General features: G+C 24.9%; 1 protein-coding gene across 1 annotated transcript in view; it reads right to left on the bottom strand.

Annotated features, from left to right (window-relative positions):
* Positions 1-25,518, bottom strand: part of LOC129607782 (amyloid-beta-like protein) — a 49,326-nt gene extending 23,808 nt beyond the window's left edge. Inside the window, exon 1 of the mRNA XM_055518957.1 lies at positions 25,414-25,518. Within this exon, the coding sequence (XP_055374932.1) occupies positions 25,414-25,518 (105 nt within the window). The remainder of the gene's footprint in view (positions 1-25,413) is intronic.
* Positions 25,519-27,409: the final 1,891 nt, after the last annotated feature.

Genomic DNA, 27,409 nt, shown 5'->3' with positions numbered 1-27,409 from the left:
CGGAAAATTTAAAAATCTTTTTTAATTTAAAAATATTTCCTTTGTTATTTTTGTTATTACCTTTTAGTAGACTTTAATTTTAAATTCCTGAAAATTTTAAATTGTATAGCTTAAATTAAAAGTGTGGAAATATTATTTTTAGATTTTAGTATTTTATAAATTTCCTTTTATTCTTGTAATTATAAAATTGTGAGTTTATTTTTGAAAAAAAATTTCCTATTCCATAATTTTTTGTATAACACAAATACAATAACATTATAAGGGTAAATTTTTCTATTGAAAATTGTTCCCAAAATAAATTTTTTTTTTATTTTGGGAACAATATTTTTTTTTTGTTTGTATTAAAATATTTTTGCTTAATTGTTAAAATTTTATTTAAATATAGACTTGTTTTTCCATTTTACTTTTGATATAAGGACCTTTTGATTGTATATAATTAATTTGAGTTTGTAATTTTATTAAAATAATTGAAATAATTTTAAAAATATTGAAATTTATTTTTGGAAATTCTGTAATTGGAGTATTTTGAGACGTCTAGTGCAGAAATATCATTGTGTCTTATTTTAATTTTTTATCATTTGAATCGTACAAGGCGTATACATATAGTTACTTTGAAGTATGGTGTTTCAGAAGAAATTACCATTTATATGAATAGCAAAACATGTAACAGTTAGTGAGGTTAGGAGTTTTGCCAAAATTATCGTAATCTATGTTGCTATTGCTATATAAGAGTAATCGATTACTGCATTGTCAAATTAGTGTAATCGTAGACTCGAATAAAACATAATGTTAAGAGCATTGTGGATAACAAATAAAACTTCCTTTGTGATCCTAATATATGATCCTCCCGTTGTTGTGAAAAGTAAAAGCATAAAAATTATTAGTAGAGTGTGAAATATAAGCATAGAAATTATTACGACGAAATATAGCAGAACAGTCAAGTCACGGTAGCAGAACAGAAATGGTCTGAAGACGAGGACTCTACTCAACAAGAAAGGATTTAGGATTACGGCCGGTACTATTTGGAGATACTTTGTGATATTGGCTAGGTAGAGGCGCTGTACTAAGTGAATACACTTCTATAATGAGAATGAGATGGACATTAGCAAGCAATTGTAATTTGTTCATTTAGAAGAGTTTTAATAGACGTCTGCAAGGAACCTGCTTGAGTCTTTAAATATTATTAGATATGTAGTTCTAGTAGAGTGTAAAATGGTGAATTTTAAAATCAATTAATTACGTTCAATTGTTTGAAACCTACAGAATTGACAAACAAAAATAGAAGAGTGTTTAAGATTTTATAAAAAAAATTTCAATTAAAATTTTTTTTTTCGACTCCTTAAAATCGTTTATCCAAAAATTAATCTCTTCAATTAAGCTTGTTTTTATTTTTTGTTTCTTTCAAATTTTTGGAACTAAATTCTATTCATCTTATCAAAACCAAACATAGAATCCCATTGACAATAGTTTATAAAAAAAGAAAAACAAAAATTAATAGAAAGCATACGGAAAAAATTTTATTTTAGTTTTTCAGAAAATTTTTTTGTTATTTTGCAAAATTTATTTTTTTTTTTCGAATTTTAATTGAAAAATTCTTATTTTATATAGGAAATCAGTAAATATTAAGAAAACATAGTAAAAAAATGGTATTATTAGATTTTACTCACAATTCCTAATATTTACTCTATTCCTCCAGAGTGTTATACAGAACGTTTTTCAAAAAAAAAAAATATGTACAAAGATTATACGATGTCTTCATACTATATATAGGGAGTATTATGTCATACACATATATGTATACATATATATTCACTTATGACTGAAACGAATGAATAAACACACTTTATGTCATATCTTTTATACAAGACATACAGGGAAATATTTCAGAATAGAAACAGATATTCTGATATGCAATATATATGTGTATATTCATATATCCTTAAAATAGAAAAACGCACAAGGCACACAAAAAAAAACTCAAACTTAAACTATATATGAGTGTATTTATAGAGAAGCTTACATTATACAACAGTAAGAAGATGAAAAAAAAGGCGAGTATGAAGATGACAAAAGAAAAAAAAACACAGACAGAAAAAAAAATAAGAAAAATTGAAACAAGTCCTTGATAAATTAAAGGATTTTCTGTTGACACACCCTCTTAATAAGGATGAAATGATTCAGCTTAATCTGGCTTAAAAAAAAAACAAGAACAACAAAAAAACATAACAACTATATAGATACACAGAGAAAAAAAAATAATAAAAATACATTACATTTAATACTTATATCATGTAGGTGTGATTATATTTAGCTATACGAGTATACTCATTTTATATATGTAGATATTTATATTAAGAAAATTGTAGACATATGTAGGTATATGAATTTAATGCCTGATTCCTAGGATAATTCTAAATGATGCGATGTGATGTATGATTTTTGTTTTCTTCCGCTTTTTGCTTCGTTTTTTTTTCTGTTATGTACATTAAACCAGGGACGGATCTGCCATATATGAAAAGGAATAATATTCAATGGGCACTGGAAATCAGAGGCGCAATTGAAAATTTAAAAAAAAATTACATTTTAAAATATAAAATTTTTTTTTAAATTTTTTTCCATTACGTCGTTTTAAAATATTTTGTTTTTGTACTTATTGTGAAATTGACTTGATAATGTCTGCAAACATAACCCATATACAAACGTTGTCTAAAATTTTAATTCCTGGCTTTAATTCTATGACTAATCTTATATTCAGCATGATAGAGTTAGAAAAAATGGATTTATTGTGTGTAATATGCAATATTTTTACATATTGTTCTCTGCCTTGAAGGGGGCAGGGTCGAGAAGGGTGTTGAAATTTTTGTAAACCGCGTAGGGCATTCAACGAGTGAGAATCGGGCTTGTATGGCATATTATTTATATCTAGACGTATAATTATATAATATATAAAAGTTTAAGTGCAAATATAGTATATTCGTAAAAATTTTGAAGAAAAAACGATTTATTTCCTTTAATAATATATGTAAAAAGAAAAAAATAAACAAAAATTAAAAAAAAAAATCTTGTATGTTTTTCAGTTTTTTTTTTGTTACATTCAGAAATGAATGATTTTCTTTTTACATGAATGTACATTATATATACATATATGTATGAATTTACTATAGTGATGATGATGAATAAGTACATAAGTGAATGATGAGTAAGGATGAGCTAAAATAATGAGATTTACACTATTTAATTTTGTTAATTTTATATATATGTATATGTGAACCAAATACATAACATACATAAGAAATTAAACAAAATATTCAAAATATATAAAAAGAGGAGATAAACTAAAGCTTGATTAACTTAAGAATCATTCCGTACATTTTCTTTTAATCAAAACCTAATGTTTTGTATAGACAATCAAGTTAAAAATATTAAACAAACTTTTTTAAAATCATGGAATGTTTAAAAATGTTAAAATATTAAATTTGCATTATTATAAACATTATAATAGTGATATATTTAAATAGACACGTAGTGATTGTGTCTGAAATGTTCTTATACCTGTTTATTAATTGTAAATCAAGTGACCAAAAATGAGCTACGCGCCTAAGCAATGTATTGGAATTTTTGATTTCGATAAAGCGTAAGTGTATTTGTTTTCTGTTTTCACTGACCGCATTGCATTCAATAAGGGAGATTATACGTGATGGCACTAAGTTTTTCATATATCGGAGTTTTTGGTGGAAACACACTTCTACATGGTAGGGAAGCATGTATAAGCTATTTTTAGCGATCTGTGTGTTGGGCAACCGACAGACAATTTTTAAAAAAAAATTCTAATTAAAAAAAATTTTATCTTTAGCCTTGTTTACTTATTTCCTCCTTCACATTTTCCTTGCCTTCGAAAAAAAAAACTTTATAATCAATTTCAATTATTTTTTTTTTTATTTTTAACGCTTTCAACTTTTTTCTCTAAATTATTATTATATTTTTTTTTTTTGTTATTTTTTTTAACACATTTGAAATTTTTCCATTAATAAAAAGGAAATGTCGTGTAAAAATAAATTAATAAAATTTTTGGAAACAAATATACTTCTTGATCCTCACCGCAACTCACTCACTCACTTTCACATAAACTAAATTTAATTCTTAATGAGTTTACAATCATAATTATTATTACCCTATTCCTATACTTAAAAGCAAAATTTAAAATATTAAAATAAAAAAAAATAAGAAAACAAAAACATCCCCATCAAAAATTGATAACCTTAAAAATATGATTAATTATAACAATTAGCGACAGAGATTCACCATAGCCTACAAAACAAAACACACATAAAAAGAAGCAAAAGCTAAAACCAAAAATTATTGTCAATCTACCAAAAAAAAACAAAGAGAAACTGGAAAGATTCTATAATAAATTCTCTTGATACTGAATATGACAAATTATTTTTAGAAAACTGTTATATATAACCGGGAAAACAATCAACCATCATTAACCATCATTATAAAAATTATAAAAATATTTCAACACAACAAAAAAATCACTACCCAACTCAACCTCAATTCTAATGAAACAAAAAAAAAAAAATTTTTTTTTGTTCAACTTTTAATTTTTCAATTTTTTATTAAAGAGTGTGTAGGTGCATTAAAAACCCCCAAAAGCATGAAAAACAAAATGGAATAAGTGCGTATGTACATGCGAATGTATATATATAAATATGTGTGTTTAAGTAGATATTTAAAAATACAAATTAATGGACGCAAAATGTAAGTCCTTTAAGGTTTTTTTTTATAATGAAGAACAAAACAAGCAAAGACCCCAAAACAAAAAAAATTAAATAAAATTTGTAAAAAAATTGTAACGAAAAAAATCATGCAAACAAACCGCATTTTTCATTTATTGAATTCACCATTATCATCATCAAAGCGATCCATTATACTCGTACTTGTTTCTCTTTTTTTTTTTTGTTATTATTATTGAGACCCCATCGTGTATACACCAATCATATAAACATTCTTATTTAAATATTTTCCCTTCTATCTTCTCTTCTGTGTTCGTTCTCTCTTCATTATTCTCTCTTAACAATTCTCTCATCACTTATTTTTCCTTCTTTCACTCTTTATTAGCAGAACAGTACCTACAAAAATTTTTATATACTCGTATAGTCTAGAAAAATTTTCAATTGTGATGCCTCAAGAGTCTCATATAAAACAGAGAGAAAAAAAAATATGAAAATAACTACAATTATACAAAATGAAGAACAACAACAAAATAATAATGAAAAGCAAAAAAAAAAAGGTTAAAAGTCATAATTAAAAAATATTTAAAAATCAAAAATGAAATAAAAAACAAAAAAAAAAGAAAACGAGAACAGTGGGTAAAACATGCTCCGAACAACACACACAACAAAAAAACACACAAACAAAACAGAAAACTTAACCCATAAACAACCTATCCCTAAGGACATTCTCTGTGCTGGTGCTGCTATTGCTGCCGTACAAAAGAAACACAAAAACAAGAGACCTGTTTACTTTTTTTTTGCTTCTTTGTTTTCTTTTATTATTATTTTTTTTTTTGTGTTGTGTAGCAAATGACAAACACAAACTTTATTACTTGCGCACAAATCTCCTGCTTTCGTTTTTTTTTTGTTTTTTCGCTTTTTTCGTTACTTAACTGAAATTCCTTATAGTTAGTTACTATGCTTATATTATTGTTATTTTTGTTTAGTTTTATTACAATAACGCAAAATTATAGAACTGTAAGAAATAATAATAAAAAATAATAATGAAAAAAAAAGAGAGGGACACAAAAAATAATGTTTGGAAAAATAAAAATTAAAATATCCCTAAAGAGAATAATAAAAAGGATGCCTGTTTGCCTACCTTCCTGCATGCCTGCCTATTCCTACCTACCTACTCAATACCTAATATTCGTAGTTCCAAATTGTATATGAGAAAAATACGAAACACTTCATGTAAAGTGGAACCTTACTAGTTGTATATGTGTAGATAGGTGTATGTATATGGAGTGAATGTGCCTTTGACACGAAATACTTTTATCCTTGGTCATTAATAAAAAAAAAAAAATTATTTCTGCTTTGTGTTTTTCTTCTTTTTTTTATTTGTTGTTTAATATTTTTTTTATTTTTCTTTTTTATACCTTCTACAATTTTTTTTTTGAATTCAAAGTTCTTAAATCTTATATTTAAGAATTACAAAATGTATAAGGGAAGGTTTTTGTGTATAGTTATTAATTTTCTTTTGTTTATTGTTTTTTTACACTGTAACCGTAAATTACGTATAGATCTGGTTATTATGGTCAATCAAAAAATTGTTATAATTGTATATAATTAGCCGTAGTTCTGAGGTAAATATTATGTTCCATGTGTTTAATGTGTTTAATTCCAATATATTTTCGGTAAAGTATTGAAAAGGACCTCTTATATTAAAACTATGGGAAGAACATAATGTTCGGTTTGCTATATGATTGAAAGTGTTAAGTCGTATCTCCAACATATTAATTTCACTTGTATTGATCTTGAATTATTTTTGTAATTAAACAGATGAAGAAATTTCAACCACATGAAGTTTGAATTTCTGAAATTTCCTCACATAAATTCGATAATGTGGGAGGAACTCTATCAGATTTTCTTTAAAATTTTGTTAATTAAATGCTTTCAACTATTCTTTGTTTTTTTCTCTCTTTATTTTGATTTAAAAATTTTAATTTCTATATAAAATTTTCAGATTTTATACTTATATAAAAAATATTTTTAAAGAAAAGTTTTTAATTTAATTTTCTCATTATTGTGTTTGAAAACAGAGAAAGGAGAATGAAAATTATAGGTATATTGTATATAACAAAAAAACGATACACCTACAGGATCTACATAAAAGTAAAAAAAGAAAATGTAACAGCAATAGCCTCAAGCTCTTAATAACATACAAAATTATTTTCTCTTTATTTTTATATGTATAATATCTCTCATTCTTTCTCTTTTTTTTGGTAATGAAGAGAGTTGCAATCAAATATTTTAATTAATTTTTTTTTTAAATCTTAAAAAATTATTTTTATAATGAAAATTTGTTATTATTAATTTATATATTGCAATCAAATGTCATGCGGCCATTATGCAGTATGTGTCAAAAATTTGACAATTATGTCAATCACGTCACTCGCTTAATTTTCTGGATTAAGCTGACATTTAAATGTCGTCAAACACAATCACATATTACAATCACGACATATTACAGAAAAATGATGTCTTATTAAATGGTTTAGTTCGATTAATGTCAATAAAAAATTGATTCTTCATGAATGCTGGCTGCTTTCCTACATTTTATTAGGTCTATAAGCCCAAGTGGTCTTTTGGACGCATAACTATTTAGGAAACGATATGTATATGAGTATAACGTTGAAATAATTGCACTGTTACGTTGATCTCAATTTTAAAGTGATATGTCGATTGATTGCAGATTAAGAGCTCTATAACGATTCTATAACAACAAATCATAATTTTTTCCAGCACAATACTGGCAACACTTATGAGTTTAATAAAAGTCCTTTAATATAAAATTCTTTGCAAAAAATCAAAATAAAATCATATAGATAGACAAACAACAATAAAAAGAAAACAAAATTAACTAAAGGTAGAAAAAAAAAATAAAAAACAAATTTTATTTTCTGGATAGGTAGACCTAAATTGTAATTAAAATAACAAGAAAAAATTTAAATTTTTCTCTTTTTTTTTAAAATAGGCATAATAAAAGTAAACTTTTAAGTGAGATAAGTGTGTATGAGGAAAAAGGTAGATAAAATATGAATAAAGTAGAAGAGATTCGGAGTGATCAGAGAATAAAAAAATATAATTATGTAAATTTGTATGTATATAGTCTGCATGAGCATAAAAAAATTAAGAGAATAAAAAAAACAAAAAACAACTTCTAAACAAAATTATAAGAAAATAATAATAAAAAAAAAAAACAAAAAAAGAAAATTTTTTGAAATAAAACAGTAAAATTATAAAAAAAATTTAAATAACAATAATAATGATAATAAAAAAGTAAAAATAAAGAACAAATAGAAGAAAAATTATAAACAGAACTCATTTAAATCCTGATCATAAAAATGAAAAATAAAAACAAAATAAAGTTGAGTCAAACCAAATGGTTTGTAAAGTAACACATTTTTCCTTAAAGAAGTAAAAGTCCTGCTCTTAAAACAATCTATGTATTGCATATTCATTATTAAAACTACTCTCATTGTTTCAATATACTCATATATTTAAAAAATTTGCATATACTTAGGATGAGGCAAAAAAAAAAAGCTCAACATAATGCTCAAATTCAAGGGTGTGAGTTAAAAATTTTCATAAATATTTATGAAAATTAAATTTTTGGATAAGAATATAAAAATTTTGGGACCAAATTTTCTACCATTCTCTTATGTGAATCCTATTTCTCTCTGGTCGAGAGAATGTCTTCATAACAGTAAATGTGGTAACAGTTACTGTCATGGCAGTAATTTATGTTTACTGTCAATATTTTGATTTACTGTCATGACAATTACTGTCACGACATTCACTGTCATGACAATAAATTAAAATTTCGATCGAAAAAAAAAATTCAATGTCATGCTAGTAAATGTCGCGACAGGAAATACCCAAACTAATAACGTTTTAAATGTCTTGACACTAATATGTCTCATCAGAATTTCTTGACAGTCGGTTTATATTTCGTTATTTTTCTAATAAAATACCAGGCCAGCAGGAATAATAGAAAGCAAATTTATTATTTTTAATTTGCGGAAATTTTTTTCAATTGTTCATAAGTGCCTATTACTTTATAGGAAGATTGCTTGTTTCTAGTGAAGATCTATTTATATATAAAATTTTCGCTTTCTATCTGAAAGGATGTAGAAGTTTTGTAGATAAGTACAGGTACGGACGGACAGAGTGAATTTTTTTTTCAACAGTTTTTTTGGGAAACTGCTAAAAACAAAAAATAAATTAAAAAACAAAAGTATAACAAAATTTACACAGTTAACTTTATTTTTTTGTTTTCTTTAAAAAAATGTCATTTACATTAAGGTCCCAATGAGTCCTTTTTTTTCGTTTTTTTTTTGTTTTTTATTTGCCTGATCTGAAATTTTGTTTTTAATTTTTTTCTTTCATCTTCTTTTCTTCTCTTTTTTGTTTTTTATTTTATTTAGAATAATTTATTTTGTTCTATATAACTCTCGTGTAATGTCCTTAAAATAACTTGAACTTGTATACAATTCATTATAATACATAATAGACTAGGACCAGAACAAAACAAAAAAAAACGAAAATTGAAGAAGAACAAAAAAAATTTAAAATATTTAAATATAAATCACTCTGTACTTTTCACAAGTACATTTAAGAATATAAATTATGATATGGTAGTACGATAAGATTAAATAAAAAGAAAAATATAAAAAAATACAGAAAATGGCTCGTGTTAAGTACCTACCCATAGAGAATCATTTGTGTATGTCCTAGAAAAAAGGGTATATATAAACAAATAAAACTTTAAGTGTATCATGAATTTAATTTAAGATTTTTATCATTATTTAAAAACCTTTCCGTTTTCTAACTAATTTGCGAGAGATTGAAGGTTTTTGTACTAATTTTTAAAAATTTAATTAAAAAATATGCTGTACTCTAAATATTTAAACTGGTCGATAACAATTTTTTATTTTTGTGATTATATAACATAGGGTTTCTTGAACCAGGTTGGTTTATTTCAACTTGTTCCATGAAAATCTAAAGATTATACAAATTATTTTTAGATTTAGTGAGCACAAATTACTACAAAATCATATTAAAGCAAAATTTTTAAAATATTTCAAGATTTTTTGCGAGGCCATTTTGGAAGCTACAAAATTTCTTTGCATTCCACAAAGGTCTTACAATGAATTCACTATTGCTAACAATTCAAATTCATCTGTTATTTACCGGAATCAATAAAATGCAGTGATTGCGATTCTATTAATTTCAATATTTTCCGAAAAGATTTTCGACTCCAAAAGTCGGACTTTTGTTTTGTAAAAGAGGAAGTCGAGCCAAAGTTTTATAGCCCGAAGAGACTATTTTTTAATTGTAGTACATATTTCTAGTATTTTTTTACTCTAAACTGCAATATAAAATTTTTATCCAATAATTATTCTTCTTAACTGCGTTTCAATGAAAAGAACATACAATAATTTATGTACGATAACAATAATTATAACATGTTATTAAATATACATGGATGTATGTCTGTACACAGTGAGCTTGTTTGAGATCACACATATAAAAAATAATTTTATTTTAAGGTTTATAATAAATTGTTAAAATTATTTTTTCATGTTAAAATCTAATAACACAGAAATGTAATGGAAGAAAAATAAATTTTGTTGTATGCTGCCGACTTTCCATTAAAAAGAGAAAAAAAAAAATAAATAAATCTAGGGAAATTTTAAAGTAAATCATCATTTTTTTTTTTTTAATTTTAAAATGTTTTAAAATAGTCCACCATTATATTATACAAATATCGTAAAAACTTACAAAAACCTGGATCATTAGATTTTTACTTTAACAGAATGAAATTTTCACATTAAATTTGGGTTTGTTTTCTCTCTACATTAAATATTTTTAAAATTTTTTATGATTTTATCACAAAATTATTCTGGGATGATTTCAGGAATGCTTGAAGTTAAACTTGAAGTATCCTGAAATATAATCATATATAATTTTTTAGTAGTAATTTAAAAAATGAATATTTACGTTTGAATAATCTTTTAACTATGCTCGAATTTTTTCTATATAAAATTACAAATTTAACCGGACAACCACAGCCCCAGATTAAATTTAATAAGAGCACGAATAATAGCAAAAATTTCAGTTAAATCATAAAAAATGATAATTTTAAAAATCAATTAGGCATAAAAATACGTCTGTGAAATTTTGATTACTATTATCCTTTATTTTCAATATTTTTTAATAATAATTGTAATTATTAAATTACAGGATTACTTTAGGATTAATATTTTCTATTATGCATTTGTATCCTGTTTTAATTTTTCTATAATTTCTGCATATATTACATAATACCACGGTATAATTCTAAATATTTTCAAAACTCCTGGATGGTATTGACAAAGAATTTGTTTTAAAAAAATTATTATATAACAATTGTAAATATGAATAGTAACTAGTGGCATAATCATATAACCATAATCCAAAATACTATCAAAAAAATTATGATTAAATTACGATATATATATATCATTATAGTTATATTCTTAAATTGTTTTGTATACGTTATCCTAATATGATTTAGTTGGCATTGAAGATAATCTTGAATTATTAATATTTTGTAAAGTCTATAGAGAATAAACCAGAGGTCATTTTCATGAAAATCCACACAATATTGAAATTGATTACGGGACATATGGTAAAAATTTTTATATATAAAGGTCAACGTGTTTAATCTACATTAATTATATATTCATCTGTATAGTATAATAGTATGTTCAAATAAAGATAAATATTATATAAGGCGATGAAATAATTTTTATTTAAAAAGTAAAGGTTTTTTCATCAATGTTTTGACTAAATAAATTAGGTTATATAAATTTTTCATGTTGGTATAGCAAGCAAATGATGTACTGCCAGTTAGTATGAATATACGATATATCGGGTTAAAAATGGAAATATTATATAATTATTAATTAATAATTAAATTTAGGAATTTTTACTATTTTTTGTTAATGCAAAACATATTTAAGCATATATAAAATTTTACGATATTTTACGATATTTTACGATATAAAATTATGCATGCATATATTAAATATCGTAAAATTTTTTATTATGTAAAAAATATTGAATTATGAGTACTAACAATTTTTTCAATAAATTTTAAAATTTCAGTCTATTCTTTAAACCACGGTCTTCTAGAAAGCAAAATGTTGATGGATTTTGTTTGATGATGATTGTTGAACAATGTTTGATGTGTAAAAATTGCCTTAAGAAAAAACATTAACAGGAGAATTACAGAATATATTGAAAACCAAATTACGATAATATGGAATAATAATTCTCTTGAGTACTTTAAAATTCCTCATTCATTTTTAAGTATGTGTTAGTTTATAACTCTTTTGATTAATATGTCATATGGGTTCAATTTGTATAATATTTTAAATATGTTTTTCAGACAAAATGCAACGTTAGGGTTTGTTATTTGAACGTAAATTTCTAATTTGAGGAAAATAAACATTAATTCTTTCCATTTTTTTTTCTACCATTTAGATTTGTTTAATTTTTTGTATAATAGAAATTTATGTTGAACAGACTACCCGTTATATACAAATATATAGGTTCATAATTGTATTATACGTCCACAATTACATTTATAAAATCGAATAAATTTCCGTTTCAATACCATTTTTACAATTCCATATTTTCTTTTACATATATATGTGTGTTCGCTTAGACACCTTCAAGCGATAATTGCAATAGCAAAAAAAAATATAAAAATTGTGGTATGATTCGATAATTTATTGTATGTTATTGTGTTAACTGTAATTTTTTTCATATAATATTTTCTGTTTACCCTCCTCCCTACCCCCGCTCAATTTATTTTTTATGTCCTTTTATATACTATACCTATGTATGTATGTATAATATGTAGATTGTTTTATTAACCAACATATGAACGTTGTTATTTTTAATAAAAAATTTTTTCTGAAAGAAAACAACAACAAAAAAAAAACCAGTCATAAGGGTAAAAAGGGTAAATTTATTTTCTGATGTTATTTTTACTTCCCTTTTTCCCTCATCTTTTTTATTTTATCCGTATCACAGGAAAAACAATTCGCCCCTCGTAAATGAAAAAACAATAACAAAAATTAAAAGTTAAAAGTTAAATGTAAATTTGCCTCAAGGGTATTTTTAATTTTATTTATACTCGTACATATACTCGTACAAATATGCAATACAATTTTATATTATTCATACATGTATGACTGCGTTGTGTATGTTGTGTATTATGTGTTGTGTTGTCTCCGGTATAAAATGCAATAAACAATTATAATAGAATTGTAATAATATAAAAGTGGATTTTGATTAAAAAATTTTTTTTCACTAGTATTTTTATTGAACAAAAAAAAAATGAAAAGAAACCAAAGTGTTAGAGACTCTTGTATTCATCATTGAATTAAAACAAACAAAAAAATAGAAAAATATAATTTGAATAGAATGAGTCAGGATACAAACTAATTTTTGCTATCATTTTATATTGATTTCAATACCCTGTTAGACATCTTATTCAAGTATATAAAAGTAAAATAATTGTATAAATATAGAATTTCAAAAGGACAAGGACATCACATACATATCTATATGCACAGATATATACTGACGTATGCATTAAAGAAATTTTTGTTCATTGCAGCTGGACAACACTTTTATATTTATTACACAAAAGGAGACACCAAACATAAATATTTTTGATACCAAACCATATTTTTTGTTTAAAGATCAAAACCACATATATTTTGTTTGAATACCATTTTTTTTCTGAATTGAATTGGTACGTGTTGGTATACATAACTTCTATTGTATGAGTGAAATATAAAAGCAAGGCACAACAAAAAAACAAACGAAATTTATTTAACATTTTTTGTTTATATAGAAAATTGATCTAGTATGTATTGGTATAAGGTATTAAAAATATTTTAAGTGGGTATTGAAAATAATTTGTCAAATTCAGATATTCAATTTATCAATTTGTTTATTGTTATATTTAGTTGTAAAAAATTATTGTATATAATGAAAAATTAATAGCTGTGGCAAATAAAATATTGTAATAATTAACGAATACATTATAATGAAGATGAAGTAAATAATTATTTTCAGTGTTGCCATTCGAATTGATATTGTATAAATGAAAATTACAAGATTGGAAAGAAAATTAAATTTTTTTTTTTTGACAATAATTGAGTTCGAAGGATGAGAATTGTTTAAATTGGATGAATGAAATATTAATTCAGCTATTGTTCTTTATTTTATGTTTCTATTCATCCCTCCCCGCACCCGTAATATTTTCGACAGATGTTATGTTCGTAAGTCATGTAATGAGAAGCAAAAGGCAGATAAAATTTTCAAATACACATGTGTCAACTGCAATTACTTATTATTTTAATTTTGTATTTTCAGATTCCCAGTACTGAGACTAGTATAGAGTTTTGGTTGCAAGATTTGAGCTATAAAAACAAGTGAAGTCAATCAACTCGCAATCTTCGAAAAAAAAATTTTAAATAAAATATACGGGCCAGTTCAGGAAAATAATGGAAGATATTGCTTAAGATTTAACCACGAACTTAATCAACTAATCCAGGGCTGTACCTGACGGCTAGGTTAAGTCATAAGGATGCCATATGACACAATCGTGAAAAAGATCTTCAAAGATTACCCAATTGGCAGAAGAAATCGTGGACACCCGAGAAAAAAGTGGTTAAACTCCATGGAGGAAGATTTAGTAGAAATGGTGGCGGCTCTATACACTCGAGCCGCTCACAACAGCCGAGCTGTAAATCAAAGAAGGAGAGTTTCAGACTCTAAGGTCCCAAGATTTTTTTAAATAGGAAAGTATTTTTTTTTTTTATATTAGAATCCCAATTTTCATTGAGGTCCTCCTGATTTGTAATCATTAAGACACAAAATAATATTCGCCCATACGTTACCAGAATAATATTTTCAAATGTAAATTTTTTGTGGTCGTTTGTTGCGTGTGTTTACGTGTAAAAAAATTTATTTCTAATGTAATGTTTTTTTTTTTTGTTCGTTACATTTAGAATTATTAACAAGTACGTGCATATTTTTTGTATTCATATACATATGTATATATATTTACTGTAATAACGCTACAAGTCATATATTATTATTGTACACACTTCAATGCCCATTACATTGGTAATACTTGAGATTTGAAAATAAAATTTTAGATAAAATTTCATAAAATTAACGTGTCATACACTTATATATATGTGCATAAATGCCGCATGAATGCATAAAATTTGAAATATTTCATTTTTAAACTTAATTAGCATTATATGCATTTGATTTAATGTATGAAATAACCTCAAAAAAAAAAAAAAATTATAAAAATTTTTAATTATGATTTTTCATCTTTTGATTTTTCATTCCAAAATCTATCAATTTAAATTGTACAATTTACACATAGCTACTATTTTAGTTGTATACATATATATTTTCAATATGAATAAATTGTGGAATAAATTCTGTTGAATGTGTCTATGTAATTAAATGATTACAATTTTGAAATTAAGCATATAGATAACAGAATTTAAAATCATTCAATCGCATATATCCTCTAATATATTCTTCACTTTTAAGTACCTACATATTATATAATATCTATAAATAAAAAGAGGGGGGAAATATAATTAAATGACATTTCCACATTTTATAAACGATTGGTTTCTAACTCATATTAAATAGAGTTGTATAATTAGTTTTCCAATTTTATATATGTATATGTATGACATATAAAGATAAATTTCTAATATTCAGTTGTAAAATATTATTCAATTTTTGAGTTGAGAAGTGTTAATATATTTATGAATAAATTATATATAATGTGTTGAAGTGTATATTTTTAATATATAAATGATAGTACATTAAGCACAATTACAACTGATTGGTGAAAGTTTTGAAAATTTCAGAATAAATTATAATTAACACTTAAAATTTGATAATTCATTTTCGAGTCCTAATTTAAAAATTATTTAATAATTTTAGATAAAAACACAGAAAAATACTTGAATATATTACAGAGAATGTGAAGCTTAAAGAGGACGAGCGTATATGGAAAAAACTATTGCATATATAGCGGCGGAATAAGGAAAGTTTAAAATTACTTCTAGGAAAAAAGTTTTTGTTCCAAGTATACATGAGAGGAAGTGTTATCATTGGTTTAAGTACAGTGTTTAAGTATATTTAAGTACAGTTTAAGTACCTAATTTAGGTACAGTACCTTTCGAAAAATTCACACCATGTGATGAAAAAAACAAATTTTTTTGTCGCCTGAAATTATGCAATATTTTTTTAAATTGAAATTTTTTTCAAAAATCTGTTTTGCAGAATTTTGTTCTTAAATGTGCATATTTAAAATTTCTCATTAACATGTAATTTTTCTTTTTGTTCTTAATTTTTCTCTTCTTCATAAATTGACAATAATTATAATTTATCAAAGATTTTCTAAGTAACTTATAAACTCATTGATTTATTTATTTATCATAAATAATATTTTGGAATGTGTATAACATATATACGTTTTGTACCGGATTTCCAAAAGCAGAAATTGATAGTGACACTTTTCTCACCGATTTTTAAAGCAACCTACATCGATTAATTTTCTATTGCTATATTAAGAAATACAGCGTTTTATAGCAAAGAAGATTTTCAAAATTCTGATTTTTTAATTCAATATAATTACATTATTAGAATATTCAATTATAGTGTTTGTTTATGTACATATCATACAATTTGATTAAATCTATAATTTCTGGTTAGTTAAACTCATATACTTATTTCATACTTATTTTCATACTATACAAATTCATATTTATAATAATTTATATACGATTCGTCTACCATTATATTTGTAGACCTTTATGATGTTTAACATGAAATTGTTCATGTTAAGAATTTATATTCTTATATATATTCGAGTTTATATGCATATAGTCATATTGGAGACATGTTATATTATTATATTTATGCATTCATAATATGATTATTTATTTTTCATTATTATATCTGGCGACACTAAAATGTCCTCTGGCATAAAATGAAAACCGAAAAAAAAAAATTCATTTTACATTTTTATGAACTTTAAGTGTATATGCACTTAATATCATTATATATGTATGTATGTGTATATATATAAATATTTATATAATATGTAGATAGAAGTTTTTTTTTTCCTATTTTGATTGAATCAATTGTTTACAGAAAAAAATGACTCGAGCAGAATATTTCCTTTGTCCTGTTCTATTTTTTGTTTTTGTGTTTTTGTTGATTAGTTTCTGATTTTTTTTTCAAACAATTCAATTCAACAGATCAATTGTTATTAAATAAATTCTATATACAATCAGTTTCATACATTCATTTTTGATTTACTGATTCATTCGTAATTATTAAACTGTTATACAAAGGTAGTTAGATTTAGAAATATTTATGTATACATTTTTTGTATATTTACTGTTGAAATTTTTTCTTTCTTTCGTTATCAGAAAAATTCTGATGAAAAAATTCCAATTGAACCTGAATTGAATGATTAAAAATTAATAAAGAGAGTAAAAAAAAAAAAAAAATTATTAACACTGCTGAATACAAAAGATTATAAAAAAAAAGCAAATACTAGAAGAAATTGAAAAAAAAAAAATTGAATAAACAAATTGGTTTTTCATAATCTTTACTATACCAGGAAGACAGAATTTTTTTTTTTTTTAATAAAAACATTCTATTTTGACAAAGTTTTTGATTTTTTTTTTCAGATTTGTATACGAGTCTAAAGGTCATGTACTGGGTAAATTTATAAATATTTAGATTTGATTGGTTGAAATGAAGTCACACATATACATTAGGCACACATAGGGCTTGCATATTGAAAATGTAATTTTGAAAACAGTTGAATTTGGAAATTTCAGAATGAGTATGAACATTGATAGTTCTTTAGAATGTAAGTGTTACCGCAAATATCATTAAAATGTTTAGTTTTCGTGAACAATATTATTTTTTATAAATTATTATAATATGTATATAGGTATGTGAAGATATTGTTGACCAAATAATTACATTTATTTAATTAGAATTTCTTTGATTTCAAATTTTCGAAACGGATGAAGAACTAAATATGTTATTTAACATGAAATATGTGATGAAACAGTGTCATTGCATAGGGAAGATTAGGTTATGTTAGATTCTCGCGGCCCCCGAACGACACACATAGGTTAACTAAGCCGGTTGTGGTACCGCCCCTCATTCGAACCAGTCCCAACTCCTCAAAAATCAGTTCAAATTCCTAACGCCTACATTCGCTTAGTCTGTAGCACACCCGAGGAAACAAGGCTCAAGAAATCTCTGCTTGGAGTTAGAGAGCGCTGGACATGAGCATTTTGGCCAGCGTCGCAAAGTAGTAAATTTCTCTCGAATTAGAACTGATTGTTTTTGAGATATAATAGAATTTATTCCAATTATTTGAAATTGAAGCGAACATTTCGAATTTTCGAATATCACATGCATAATTACGGTAGAAAATAATGTAGTAGGCAGAAAGCAAACTGAAAATAATTTTTTTCATTTCATATTGATAGTTGATAGGACGTCCGTTTACAAAGTGGTATGTCGCTGGTTAGAGACTAGTTCGAGAAGAAAAGAGTTTTTTTTTGACCACCTCATTCATTAGCAGTTGTATGTGACGAAATATTTTTTGCTTGCTTCAAAAAAAAAAAAAAATCGCTTGATACGCCCTTGCTCGCACGTTTCCGAATTCTTTTTCAAAATTTCAAGTCTCTTCGATTAAAAATCCATTAAGTTTTATCAGATAATCACAAAAATTAAAAAGTTTTACAATTAAAACATGGGGTTTTACAAGACGTAAAATAATTATAATAATAAAAATGGAGGCCAACTGCTGTTTAATACAACAAAAATAATCAAATTAAAAATTTCATTAATTTTTTTTTCTCGTACACCTACATGAACACTTATTACAGGATATTAAAGTATATACAAGAATATTTTTTTTTGTTCTATTAAAAAAAAAAATTTCATTTTAAAAAAAAAATTTTTTATAGTAAAAATAATTTTCAATTTTTTTTTTTTGTTTTTTCATTTTCAATATGGGAGGGATACAATTAGGAACTTACTTTTCTCCATTTCTACTTTTTTTTTTATTTTTTAATTATTCGGAAATTGAAATTCTATTTTTAATATTATAAACCAATTTCAATTTTCATTTTCATAGTATACGAATTTTTTTTCTTCCAATTTCAATACTTTGGAATTGCATTTTTTATGCGAATGTTTTTACATCTTTAATTGATTTTACGTATAATTACTTTCGAAAAAAAAATTTTTTAATCACTTTGCTGGTATATCCTATGAGAAAATTACATACCTACAATTTTATAAATGTAGAATATGTGCAATATTCCTATAGTATGTGCAATATACGAATTTAAATATAGGATGAAAATGTGAGGAAAAACAGGAAAATTGCTATACAAAATAAATTGAAATTTTCAATATGAAAAAAATTTGTTTTTTTTTGTTGGGGGTAGGTTCTTATGTTTATTAAAGGTCCTTTCCTGTAAAGTTAATATTTTCAATTGAAAAAGAAAAAATATTTTAGGAATATTTTTTTGTTTTGTGAGGTAAATTTTGTTTCTGTTCATATGGTATAAATATGGTGAAAAAATGAACTATTTGTGTGTGTTGTGCTAAATTTTTGATGAAAAATTCATATGCTTTGATTTTTTTATTATTTTAAATTGTAGATTTCAGGTCGAATTGCAAGGCACAAAATCTGCGTATCCAATAAATTTTTCATTTCACTTTCTATTCACGTTTGAATCTGAAGTCTCTATTTTGTCATTGAATGTGTCACTTTTCCAATAAAATTATCCACTTTTTTCGATGGGATTTTTCCGTTCTTTCTCAAATTATCGGCTGTACCTTCAAAGTGAACAAATAATAATTAAATTTTGTATATATTTTAGGAAAAAACGAGACATACGAATACGGACAAATTTTACTCGGTCTAGAGTTACATTACAAAAATATATGATAGTTATTCACTTTCCTCATATTAGGCTAGTAAAATAACAAGATACAGGATCACACTCTTAATAAGTTTTAAAATTGTTAGTGTATCCGAATCATTCATTATTGTAATATTTTATGAATACCTTAAATCGCCTTCTTATAAGTATTATCGTTTTTAAAAAATTAAAAATTATTTTCTAAACATCTAAGATTAAGATTGTATTTGTGAGTTTTTGTTAGAATATGTGCTTGAGTTTTTGCTACTGATTCAATTATAATAAGAATTTTATGGCTCTTATGAAGCCTCAATTATATTGGCCCCAGTTTAAATTTCTTTAATATTAAAGTTAAAATTTGTTGAAAATTAATTTGAATACAAAAATTTTTTTTATCAAATTTACTTTCCGTACACATTAATCCCTCATATAAATGTAGCTGTATATCAGAATTTGTTTTTATTTATTAAATATTATTATCCTTTGGACATCAAATAGCCATTTCCGTTTTATTAATAAGTAATTGAATTTTCTTAATTTTATACACATATATATATACTCATATATATAAATTTTTGCTTGAATTTCTTTTTTCATATATTTTTTTTTCCAAATGATGATATTTTTTCATTATATTTTCATTTATTAGATCAGCTTTCAATTTATTTTCATATATCCCTTTTAAGTATATGTTTATATGTGTTATACATTTCGTGTATATGTACATTATATTAAAAATCCTTGTAACATTCATGTTGTATGCTATATATTTTCATTTATTAGTATATCTAGACATATAAATATTTATTTGTATTTTGATTTCATTTAGGTAACATAAATACTATGACTTTAATTTTTTCCATATTATTGAATCCCAAATAAAAATTTTTTTTTTTCTCAAATATTATATACAAATAAGAAATCTATTAACAGCACAGTATTAAAATAAGGTGAACTTAAACATTTATATACAGTGCCGGATCTACTATATATGTTAAGTAAGCATTTGTAATGGGCGTCGGAAAACTGGGGCGAAATTCAAAATTAAAAAAACAAAATTAAATTTTAAAAAATAAAAATTTTGTTCAATTTTTGTCATTGCTTGCTTTCCAAAAAAATCTGTATAACTTTAAAACTTGTACTAATATACAAAACATTAAAAGTTCAATTCCTGGTTTTAATTTAATTACAAATTTCGCTTCAGGGGATGAGGGAGAAGAACACTTTTTGGAAATCGTGTATGGCGCCGAACAAGTAAGAACCAGTTCTGTTTATATAATTGATAGTAACAACCATTTGTGTGTAAACATGAAGATACAGAGAGAGAGAGAGAGAGAGAGAGATTTTAGCAATTCCTAGACCCAAAATGAAAAAAAAATTAATTTTTTTTTTTACGAACTGCTTTTTACTATTAAATATTAACAAGTAGGGGCATGTACATTATGTTTCCCTTTATAAAATAAAAAACAAAACAAATATAATAGAGAAATAATTCAAATTATAAATAAATGATAATACAATATAATTTAATCATCATACATATATATATGCACATAATAGACAAACATGTGTACTTTCATTTATTATAATAGTGTTTATATAGAGGCACAAATATTGTCTGCAATCGAAATTAGGGGAAAATTATGGCAAAAAAAAAAAACTTTTAATTTAAAAGACCATATGGTTAAAATAACAATTTTTTCTTTTATTTTTGTTTTTTAAATTTTAATGATATTTCAATACGAGTATTAACATGTATTTTGAAGTTTATGGTTTTGTTTTTATGTAATTATACTCATGGGGAAAACTTTGCAAAACAAGTTTTTTTTTTGGATTATGGAACATGCTTTGGTATTTATAATTGTCAAAGATATATGAAAAAATAAAATGATTTTATGAGTGTGGAAAAATGGTTATAGTTGGGGATTTAACAGTTTGAGCTAAAAGTTGAATCAGTTGGGAAGTATGAGAGTGTGTTCTAAGAGTCATTCAATAATTATGCATTTGTACTTTGGGTTCAATTAGACGATAGTCTTATGCATTTGTACTTTGGGTTCAACAGTTTTTAATATCGTTTATTCATAATAAGGGACAATTAATTACATTAAAATTGTAATAGGATTTTGATATGACGGTCCCCTATCACTGCGTGCTCTATTATATAAAACTGGCGTCCTGTGTTTTATACAACTATTTGCCATATTTACATACGTAAATAATATTGTTTGTCTGGAATGTGAATGTAATTACGTTCTCCAGTATAATTATTGTTTTGTTAGTATTTTATAATATATTTACATATATATATAATTGTGAATAGGTACTGTTTTTATGTTCAAAGGGCATAGTGTTAAACACGTAATATGAAAAAATGTCAAACACAAAATTTTTAAATAGAATTTGTTTCAAAATTTCTATAGATTTTTAAAAATTAAAAATTTAATAAAAATAAATAATTATTTCAGTTGAAATTAATTTTTCATAATAATTTATAAAATACTCAAAATATGTATGTATATACGGGGTATTTCGCATAAGCAAATGATTTCAGGGGTGAGTCTTTAAACAATTTTAAGGAAAAAAAATATATGGAGAGTTTGAGACGGCAGATACAGATATACTCGTTTTTGAGCTATAACCATTTCAGAAAAATCAGTCCGACACTTAAAGAGTCCTTCATATAAAGGAATTCTAATAATTTCGGAATCGTGCAAGATAGAGTAATGATTTGAGACTTATTTTAAAAATAATTAATAGGTCTTTATTTTTGTTTTTACAATTAATTACATTTAACTTTTAGTTTTCGACAAAGAGCTGCCCAAAAATAGAATTATGTTTTTTTGCTTGACATTTTTTTCAAATTTTTTATGCATGTATATACATATATACATACAATATGTATGTATATGCATTCATTAATGAACATTTCAATTATTAGAATTTTTTTCATAAATTTTTAATTTTATTTAGTGAATATTTTCTTTGGAAATATTATAAGTTTTGAATAAATTTTCATTCACTTCCTCTTAATTTTCCTTGAATGCCTAAGAGCCACACCCAGACTTTAGGTGGTATATATGCATATATATATACACAAGCTTTTAAATCAAACAGATCTCATTGTTCTTCTTTTTCTAAAAAAAATTTCTATACTTATTAGAGAATTGTAATTTTAAAAGGTTTCTTTTTAATAATTTTATTTTTATAATAAGTGAATTTTGAATAAACTATAGTATATAGACGCACACTTGAATATATGAGCCCTGTATATATATATATATGAGTATGTATGTACAAAGGATGAAAATTAAAATTTTTTTGTTTGTTAAAAGAAATGAAACATTTATGATTTTAAAAGTTTTTTGATATTTTTTAAATTTTCGAGTATTTTGTAGAATTTGAACTCACTCAATATAACCACTTCATTATAATAGTTTGACCTGAAAGCAAGAAATATTTAAAAGCAAGTTTAATTTAATTTTTGTTTTTTGTTTAATATGAGCTCTGGATTCCTTAAAAATGTTTTAATTGTTTTAACAAAGGAAAATTTATTGGATAGGTTTTTGAACATTTTATTTGATTAGTCTAGAAATTAATTTTAAAAATCATGTATAACTAGATGATTTTTTAATTTCTTATAGAGAAATTGTTTTTACAAGTTTTTTTTAGTTTTATGACAAACATATACGAGTACTTGTAAGCAAATAAGGAAAATTCAAAAAAAGAATATTTATACTCACAAACTATTGTATAAGTTGTATAAATTTAAAATGATTAATTTTTAGTCCAATTTTAAAATCGGGAGATTTTTTTATATAAAACGAAAATGGGTAGACTTCACCGTGCCAGCGTTGTGATACTCGTACGAATGAATGATTTTTCTTACTGAATTTTAATTATCATACGGTTAGTATTGCCTCGTAATTCATAATATGTAATGCTATTCATATGGCAGTAACTTCATATACTCATATTTACGATCTCACACTTATTGAAAATAATGGCGGACAAACAGATGTGCGGCTTTAAAACCGGTTTATTTAGGATACGGCCGCTTCATGTGAGGATGGGAACATGGAAGTCTGACGATATCAAAACGCGCCTACTTGTCCTAATTGTATATCTAATAGAAGCGTCAATCTAACCTAACCTAGCCTAACCTAAATTTACTTAGATTCAATTAATTAAGTATGCTCTTAGTATAACAGTTTTTTACGATTTTAATATTTATTAGCGTTAAGTTACAATTTTTTAAGCATTTAAAATAAAAAAAATTCAAAGCAGAATTTTCTTTTCTCTTTATTTAGAATTTTTTTCTATCTTTGTTTTCATTCACAAAATTATTTAGATCCGATTTCAATTATTCCCAATAGACGTCTCTATATTATATTTGTATGTGACTTGTCGTTATTCTTTTATTATTCCCTAAGAAAGGAAACACAAGTAAACAATATATGAGTTGTGTAAAAACAAAAAATACTGACAATATTATAGAAATAATATCTATTTACTATATATTACATATATATATAAATATTGCAAATATACAAAATTAATATGAGAAAAAACATAATTATATTTGCCACAAAAACCTCGTAACTTTATTTTTCATATGGAACCGAAATATAAAAGAACCTTAAAAAAAGAGGAAATTTTTTTTTTTTTATAAGAAATGAATAAATAGAATAAACCACATAATCCTATAATTTACTCCAACTATTAAAATTTATGATGTGGTTTTATTAAAACATTTGTTTTTTTATGTACATATTTACATATGTGTGTATTTAAAATTTTTCTAAACAAAAATAAATTTCTACACCAACACTATACTTACAAAATTTGCTAATGAATGTGTGTATGTACGTCTTTAATTAGACTTGCTTTTTTGAGATTTTATATGGAAGAATAAGAAATTTTAGATTTTAAATATTTAAATAAATCTTTCGAGTTTCATATTGCCAGGAATATGGTTTTTAAATCTATTGCAGAAATTTAAATATTTAGAAATGAATTCAGGAATAATTGCCTAAGCTGAATTGAATTTAAAAATCATTCTTGATACATTTAATATTCAAGGAACTTTTTCTTGAAAAGAATAATATTTTAATTCAAATATAAAAATGAAACGTATATTATAGACCAGAAAATTTCGAATATTCCTTGTTAAGAACTGAACTGGATCTTCAGTACAATTGAGCATTCATATGTACTATTGAATTAACGTTTCGAAAACTTATAATTGATCCGATATATTTTCAGAAAAACGCTGTGAGTTGACAGGAACATGATCTCGTGGGAACTGTGAATTCACTTCGAAGGTGAACGTGTTTGGAGGTTAGGAAAATACAAGCTAAATTGTCTGGGAAAATCTTTGTAAGTCTCCGGATGGGGATGGAATCATGCAATATTGCAAGAGTACTTGGAGAAACTGGTGCCAATTCTTACACAAATATTTACGCCTAGCTAATGCGACGTTAATATTTAACATAGGTGGAGGAAGATGCGGGTTGTATTCATTTTAAAGGCTAATCCTTCTAATATTCACCCTGGGTCGTACCGACCAATAATCCAGACATTATTTCTTTTGAAGTCAATGGATACATTAATGAACGAGCATAAAAGCCACATCCTGCGTGAGAAGCAGTTCTACCGAGATTGTTCAGCATAGCTTTACTCAATAGATAGAGAGGACGTTGAAGACCAAAGAAGTAGCCCTCGAGTACTACCTCGATGTGAAAGGGGCCTTCGACAATACCTCTTTTAAGTCAGTAGTAAGAGCAGTTTCTAACAAGGGAATTGAGACGCCTACTTTTGAATGGATTGTGGGCATGTTGGGAATCCGAATCATCACGACCAATGTGGGAGGCGTCAGTACCACTATTCGAGTCATGCGTATTTGCCCGTAGGGAGGAGTTTTGTCGCCTCTGCTTTGGTAAATGGTATTGGGTGGTTTTCTGTACAAGCTGTGTGACGGGGGTATAATGTGCGAGGCTATGGTGATAATCTGGTTGTTGTTTATTATTATGGACTAGATAAACATAAAGAAGGCGAAACTTATATATTTAGTAGCAGGAAATTTTCATCTGCAATTTTATTTTTCAATATAACTTTGATATTCTTCATAACATTCTTCCACTTTTTAATCATGAAAACAAAAATCTGCCAAAAAAATAAATAACATTTTGGGCTCTTTCCAAAATTGATTTAGAACGTGAATTTCATTATATTGCGCATATAGTAATAATTTCTTAAATTATATAGATGACAGAGAAAATTTTCTATATCAAAAATGAATAATAAGTTTTTCCTTTGAAATTTATTTAATAGGTAAAAAAGACAAAAAAAAAACAACAAGAAATTCCAATATAGGAAAGTAAAGAAAATAAGAATGTCGCCATACTTTTTATTGATTTTGTTTTAAGGTGAAAATATTATTTCTTTTTCATTAGAAAGGTGTTATTAAAAGTTTTCAATTCTACCAACACTACTATATGCAAATAGCACAAAGAAAAAAAAAAGTATATTTGCTTTTATTCACGGCTGCACACTTATTCTATTAATTTTTTTTTGTATTCTCACTTCATTATTATGTAGATGAATGCATTTATATAAAGAGTAGTGGTGGGGAGAACAACAAAAGAGAAAAATCAATTTATGTATTATTTTTTTTATGAGTCATACATTCAAGGATTTCATTTTTATCCTTAATATTATAAAAGATTTTTTGTAATTCTTTTGATGTTTCTTTTGTTTTAAAAAATTTTCTTATATCCGCATTTAATATATAAGTAGTTAAGTATTATTATCAATTTTCATAATATATTAATGATAAAATTTAAAATTAAAAAGGAATAATTTATTTCTTTTTAAGTGGACATTTTAATGTGTAGAAATGTATAGAGGATACCCATTTATTGGATACTGAGTTTGGGTCTCTAATTTATGAAGGAGATCCACTCGTTTATAGGATATTGAGTTTGGTACTCTTTTATCGAAGAGTCAGTGACAACACTGTCTACCCAACATAATGACGGATTATGGGGAAAACCCTTCATCCAACATAAGACAAAATCTATAACAAATTCACATTATTAGTAATTGTACCGCAATATTTCATAATATAGTAGTGAAAATAGGAATTAATAAAGTAGTGAAAAATTTCCCGTGAAAATTTTCTTTCCCGATACGGCCCCGCCCACTATGTTTGAAGTAAAAATTGATTATTTTAAAATTTTATTGAATATTTTTGAAACAAGTAAATTGAATGCAATTTTGTGTTATATTATATTATCTTATATACTTCTGAACGTGAATTAATAAAAATTTCCTATTGTAATTAAAAACATTCTAAATTTTTAATTTTGCGCATAATTACCCATAGGTATGGGTAATTTCGCGCACAATTACCCATAAGTGTGGGAAATTGTGCGAAAAGGAAGAATTTTATAAAACGCTTATATTTTTGCTTTTGGTTAAAATTATTCACATTACAGAAATATAAAATGCTAGATTAAATATCAAACTACCGTAATCAATTTTATTAGGCCGAAAATTATT

This window comes from Condylostylus longicornis, unplaced genomic scaffold, assembly GCF_029603195.1.
Source record: "Condylostylus longicornis isolate FDR11 unplaced genomic scaffold, ASM2960319v2 ptg000028l, whole genome shotgun sequence".
In the NCBI taxonomy this organism is placed as follows: Eukaryota; Metazoa; Arthropoda; class Insecta; order Diptera; family Dolichopodidae; genus Condylostylus; species Condylostylus longicornis.
This window is presented reverse-complemented; position numbering and strand designations above follow the sequence as displayed.